Genomic DNA, 6,840 nt, shown 5'->3' with positions numbered 1-6,840 from the left:
TTTTGAAAAAAAAAATTAGAATTAAATAATAAAAATCTAATTCAATCCCTCAAACAATATCACCCTAAAAGACAAAAGAGACCTTAAACTCTCCAACAACCTTAATTGAAAAGTGACAGAGTATGTTGCGCGCGTGAAGTGCAGTAAAGTACCATCTCAGAAAAAGTAGTTGGCTCGCAGAAAAGGCAGCTGCTTTAATGCCCATCTCTTCCCAATGCCCGACGCCATAAATAACAGAAAAACAAATCACCTTTAAAAAAAAAAAAAAAAAAACAAGAAGAAGAAGAAGAAGAAGAAGAAATCAGACAATGGAGTCTCAAGCTGCTGTGGCTATGGTGGATCAATTGAGACACACATTTAATTCTGGAAAGACAAAGGAAGAATCCTGGAGAAGATCCCAGCTCCAGAATCTTCTATCCCTTCTTGTCGAAAAAGAAGATGCCATTTGTGATGCCCTAAAAAACGACCTAGGAAAACACCCTGTCGAATCTTTCAGAGACGAGGTACTCGTACAATTACAAACCATATAATTATAATTATTATTAAATTCATTCCCAATCATGATTGATTCTTGATTCAGTGTAATGAATTGAGTTTCTTGTGATTAGGTAGGGCCTTTGATAAAGTCTGTGAACTTTGCCCTCAAAGGGCTCAAGAAATGGATGTCAGGGAAGAAGGTCAAATAATTAAATAAAAATTTTATCTTTTTTTTTTTCTCAAATCTGTGTCTTCTTCCAACATCACGAAATTGTTCCTCCGACAGGCGGATTTGCCACTTGCTGCATTCCCGGCAAGTGCATCCTTAGTTCCTGAGCCACTTGGAGTTGTCCTCATCATATCCTCCTGGAATTTTCCTTTTGGTAGTTGTCTTAATAATTAATTTCTTCTTCAGGGCCTGTGAATTAATTAGTTGATTAATAATGTCTTGATTGATTTTCTTCAGGGCTGTCGGTGGAATCCCTAATCGGGGCGATCGCGGCGGGGAATGCGGCGGTTCTAAAGCCGTCGGAGCTTGCGCCGGCGTCGTCGGCGGTTCTGGCGAGGCTGATCCCTTCTTACTTGGATTCCACGGCCGTCAGAGTCGTCGAAGGAGGTGTCTCCGCCGGCGAGATTCTCTTGCAGCAGCAATGGGATAAGATATTCTTCACAGGTTTATCTATCTCTGTTAGCATCTTCCTAGATTAATATATATATGGGAACGGCTACAATGCTGACCGGACAGAGCACAGGGAGTTACCATAGACAGCACGCATTATAAGTTAAATTGTTAATACTCACTCCGTCTCATATCTATCTATTTACTTTGCATGGAACTATGTAGTAGATATAAAGGTAAAAAGACTAAACAGTATTTGTAATGTTAGGTAGACTCAGTTACTTAAAAAACTGGACAGACCAAAATGAAAAATTGGATATCGAGGAGAAATTTACCGTACATACCAAAATACCAACTTATCGTACCGTATCGTGTTGAAAATACCAAAAATTTTGGTATGATATGGATATCGTCGGTATGAATTTTCGGAAAGTTTGGTACGGTATCGATATCGATCAGTGTTTTCGGTACAGTGAGGTATGTCATCCCTAAATATAATACAAACAGAGCACATAATTTAATCGCGAATGATATAATCTTACACAGAACATAGCACATAATATACTCTCATATAATTATGAACAAGCAGCACATGTCTTTGTTACATATAACATGTGTTATTTGTAATAAAAACACGTGATGTGTTTCTGTATTTTACATGTGCTGATTCAGTGATTTGATACATATGCTAATTTCTGTATAATAAAATTAGCACAGTATTGATTTTTCAAATTCAGCACCGTAATCTTCTCGTGTATATATATATATATGTATTTAATAAATAATAACTGACGGTGGCGGCGTTCGATAAAAGGTAGCCCGAATGTGGCCCGGAAAGTGATGACGGCAGCCGCCAAGAATCTGACCCCCGTCGCGTTGGAGCTCGGCGGCAAATGCCCCGCGGTTGTGGATTGTCTTACCAGCTCTTGGGACCAGCAGGTGATCGATCTCGTATATATGATCCATTCGGATAGTATGATGGAGGAATTTGAATCCGATTGACTGCGCGCCGGCGGCTGTCTGTCTTCTGACATCGATCTTTGGTTGGATCTCAGGTTGCTTTGAAACGGATACTATCTGCCAAGTTCGGCACCTGCGCCGGCCAAGCTTGCATCGCCATCGATTATATACTCGTCGAGAAAAAATTTTCATCCACTTTGGTATGAAAAGTAAAATTCGAAAATATATAGCTATATCGATTTTTATTAAAAAAATTTGGTACAGTATTATTATGAATTTATATATATATATATAATTTTTGGCACAATATACCGTATGATTTTATGCTTTTGGTATAAAGAAACCACCAAAAAATATTGATGCGACTCTGTTCAATAGAAGTTTTTAGAGGCTTTCGAAATTTTAAAATTTTGAAAAAATAAAAAATTAGTATTTGATTTGATATCTAATTACGAAAAATAGTATTTAATGTTATATTTTTTAAAAAATGAACAGTGGCAAATGAACGAAAATTAATCATTATACATAAATTTTTGGTAGGTTTTATGTTCGGCATAGCGAAATTTTTGAGATGGTATAATTGTTGTAGGGAATTTTTCAATACGGTACAAGAATGAATCTATAGATATCGAAAATTTATCGATTAATTTGTGCAAATGTCATTAATTTGATCGAAATCGCATCTATTATTCAGGTGGAACTACTAAAGAATGGCATAAAGAGTATGTTCGGCGAAAATCCAAGGGAGTCGAATAACATATCAAGAATAGTAAACCAGCGACATTTTTCGCGGCTGTCGAATCTTTTAGACAATCCAACGGTTAAAAACGCTCTTGTTTACGGCGGATCACTCGACGAAGATAATCTGTACATATACACAATCCCTTACACGACATTGCCCTTTCGGCTAAATTCTCCGAATTAATTACACATAAAGTGTTGTTTTTGCAGCTACATCGAACCGACATTGCTGTTGGATCCTCCGATTAATTCGGGGGTCATGACAGAGGAAATCTTCGGCCCCCTGCTTCCAATCATCACAGTAATCGACAAAAATTTCTAATAGTAATTTTTTTTTCCCTTAAATTATCGCAATGTTTTCTCGGATTTGGCAGCTGGAGAAGATCGAAGACAGCGTAGAATTCATCAAATCGATGCCTCGAGCGCTTGCGATATACGCGTTCACGAAGAACGAAGAGTTTAAGAAGAAGCTGCAGTCGGGGACTTCTTCGGGCAGCATTGTTTTTAACGACGCGATAATTCAAGTAAGGCTTGATTAAAAATTCATCGATAATTTTTCGTCAAGAAAAAAAGAAGAATCGGTATTTTTCGACGACTTATCGATGGGATTTTTTGTCGACAGTATGTAGCAGATACTCTGCCGTTTGGGGGAGTTGGGGAGTGTGGATTTGGAAGGTACCATGGGAAGTATTCATTCGATGCATTTTCTCATGAAAAGGCGATTGCAAGAAGATCATATATTGTGGATTTCTGGTTCAGATATCCTCCATGGAATGAGCATAAGTTGCAGCTCTTTAGATCTGCTTACAGATTTGATTATCTGGGAATTCTTCTCATCATTTTGGGATTGAAGAGATCATGAGAATGATAAGCAAAAATTGCAACGATTCTATTCATAATATTATTAATGTTATTACGCTGTTCGATTGGAATCTTGACTCTTAAAATTTTTTTTGTATATTGTAATAAATGATTGATCGATGATGGTGTTGATCTTTGAATTGCAAGCCGATAAGGGTACAGTTCTAGGCTCTAGCAACGTGTGATTTAGTTGTGTGTTCGCTTTATTATTATGATTATTATTACTCTATGCAAGGGTTTCATGTCATTGTACTTAATATTAAAAATATTTTTATATTTGTATAATTTTTTACACAAATATCATTATAATAATATTTTAAGATACTGATAGAAGTATTTTTCCTTTTTCCTTTTTTTACTATATTTTAATATAATAATTAATATTCAAATATCAACACGCAAAAAAAAAATTAATAATAAATGAAATCCTTATAACCGGAGGTAGTATTATTTAAATAATATTTGGTGTAAATGTTTTTAAAAATATACTACATTCTCTAAAAATCTCATTTACTTTTTACGTGTTGATCTTTAAATATTAATCATTATATCAAAACGTAGTATAAATTAGAAAAAATCGCAAAAATACTTCGGTTAATGTATTATAATGCTAATAAAAGAACATTAGGTAAATGTGACCATTAGAGTCAGACGAATGGAGTATATTTTATTGAAAATTATGATTTGAATAAAAAAAATGCATCTGTATTATTTTGTCTAAAAATAATTAGGATTAATCAGTATCATGCTAATTAATACATAAAAGATAGACAAATAACACATTAGTATTATAGATTGTATAGACTATTGTCGGATATTACTACTTCATTTGTTGTATTTACATGTATTATTGTAAACTACGTACTATATGTTAGGGACTTATGATATGTGTTGTCTAGCCAAATATTTTGAATGTGTTAACACTGTGCAAAATATTTATATTCAACCATTCTTTTACAAACTAATATGTATGATTTATTATAAAATTATATTATTTTATATTATTTATATTCAATTATTGTTTAATATATATACTACATTCGTCTTATATAAAGAACATTATTTGTCTTTTGCGTTATTATATTTAATATTAAAAATATTTTTATATTTGTATAATTTATTCTCAAAATGTTATTGTATTTGTATTGTAAAAGACTAATAGAAGTATTTTTGTATTTTTCTTTTTATTTGTACTACGTATTGATATAATAATTAATATTTAAAGATAACACATAAAAAAACCTATGATACTCTTATTATGAGACAAATGTAGTATATATAATGAATTTCTTTGCTTTGGATTTACATAAGGGATTTGAGTTAATAATTGTGATTATTATTAAGAATAGCGCTTTGGATTTCATGCTAAACTAGTCAAATCAATATAGTATTGATTTCATCAAGTCAGTACATCTATATATAAAATAGATAACATAAATATAACAAGATAATATAATGTATATTATATATTCTGTCAACATATGATAATATAATAGTTAATAAAACATATTACTCCCTCCGTTCCAATACAATAGTCTTATTTACCATTTTTGTCCGTCCCAAAACAATAGTCTCATTTTCATAAATAACCGTATTACTATAAAACTATCCTTACTTTTTTATTATTATTACACAATTGTCATTACTTTTTACACTAATACACTAACAAGGGCAAAAAAGTCTTTTACATGTACTTTTTACCCACTACTAATATAATATCAATATTTTTTAAATAGTGTCAAACACAACTCAAACTATAGTTTTGAGACGGAAGAATTATTATTTTTCAGCACAACAAATTTATATATACAATACGGTAAAAAAATATAAAATACACAACACATGCTTCTACTTTTATATAGCATATCATGTGTTGTGCTATATAGGATTGTATGCTATCTAGGTTGATCTGTTATCCTGGTTGAATCAAACCAACAACGTGCTTATTTGACTCAATCAACACATTAACTTTCATCTAAGATTGAACTTGTTCATTTGATTTAGAACCAAACCAATAGTTCGCCAGTTTTCAAATTGGCAATTTTTATTGAACTAGAATTGCCACATAATATAACTAAAATCAAACTTTATCGGTTCAAATTTTCTTCGGCCATATTCTGATGTTAATGTTTTATGGTCTATGTGAAGTAGTGATATATGTGAAAAATCTCCATTACTCCACTACTTCATTACTAAGTGCTAATGTGGTTCATGTGAAAGGTCTCCACTATCCTCCTCACTCCCCACTCTTCATGTCGGTTACTTCTTTGATGAAAGAAAGTAATTGAGACATGAATTTTAAAGTTTTTAGTCCCCTAAGCATCACTATACAAAGACTTTTACACCATCTAGAAAATAGTGTAAGTGTTTAGAAGAACAAAAACATATTGCATTCGAGTTTGACACCAATGGCTGGAGGTATGTTCTCGGGGTTCATTTTAGTTTCGTTTCTTTGAGTTTTATTCCAATTGAATCGATTATTATGCTTACATTTGGTATCAGAGCTTGTTTTTACCTTTGTCTTGATGTTCTAATTTTTTTTTGACGGATTTCTTTGGTTTGAGATATTTTTATAAAATTGATGTTGAAAATTATTATGAGATCGAATTTCTTGCAATATTATGTGATTATTGTGGTTTTAATTAATCTTGAAATAGTCACAATTTTTCTGATTAATTGAAATTACATTTCATATTTTTACAATCACATACAGTAAATAACAATTACTCATACGTGATATAATGAAATTTATCCACATAATTTTTTTTTATATTTGTACGGCTAATTAGGATATTATATCAACTATATTTCTAATTTATTCATAGGGATTAGAAAAAGAAACGTAGTTGATAGTTTTATCATATAATTAAATAAGTCTAATTGAATTAAAACTTTAGCTTACATGCATGTTTTATGTCAATAGATTCATATTTACCCATGTATTACATTGGTAAAATATATTGTATGATTTATTTGTGCTTCAATATTAAAAATTTAGCCTACAGTCCATGGCTCGGTAGTGAGTCTAGTGAGAATCGGAGGTGAGCGAAAAAATAATCCATGTATGGGGAAATGTCCGCAAAATTTGATTGAATGTGATAGTGTAATTGTGAGCAAAAATATATCTGATAGGGAGAATGAGATAAAGTGTTTATGTGTGATATATGTTATGTTACTAAATG

General features: G+C 32.0%; 1 protein-coding gene across 1 annotated transcript; it reads left to right on the top strand.

The window, feature by feature from the left end:
* Window positions 1-236: 236 nt before the first annotated feature.
* LOC127259134 (aldehyde dehydrogenase family 3 member F1-like) lies at window positions 237-3,778 on the top strand. Its single transcript, XM_051286278.1, has 10 exons — window positions 237-503; window positions 609-677; window positions 764-860; window positions 944-1,150; window positions 1,911-2,035; window positions 2,152-2,256; window positions 2,751-2,923; window positions 3,008-3,098; window positions 3,172-3,321; window positions 3,420-3,778. The coding sequence occupies exons 1-10, from the start codon at window positions 309-311 to the stop codon at window positions 3,657-3,659; spliced, it is 1,452 nt and encodes a 483-aa protein (XP_051142235.1). The 5' UTR covers window positions 237-308; the 3' UTR covers window positions 3,660-3,778.
* The last annotated feature ends 3,062 nt before the right edge of the window (window positions 3,779-6,840 follow it).

The sequence above is a fragment of the Andrographis paniculata genome, unplaced genomic scaffold (assembly GCF_009805555.1).
Source record: "Andrographis paniculata isolate CXL003 unplaced genomic scaffold, ASM980555v1 Contig5END, whole genome shotgun sequence".
NCBI lineage: Eukaryota > Viridiplantae > Streptophyta > Magnoliopsida > Lamiales > Acanthaceae > Andrographis > Andrographis paniculata.
The sequence above is the reverse complement of the archived record's forward strand: the minus strand, read 5'-3'. Positions and strand labels throughout refer to the sequence as shown.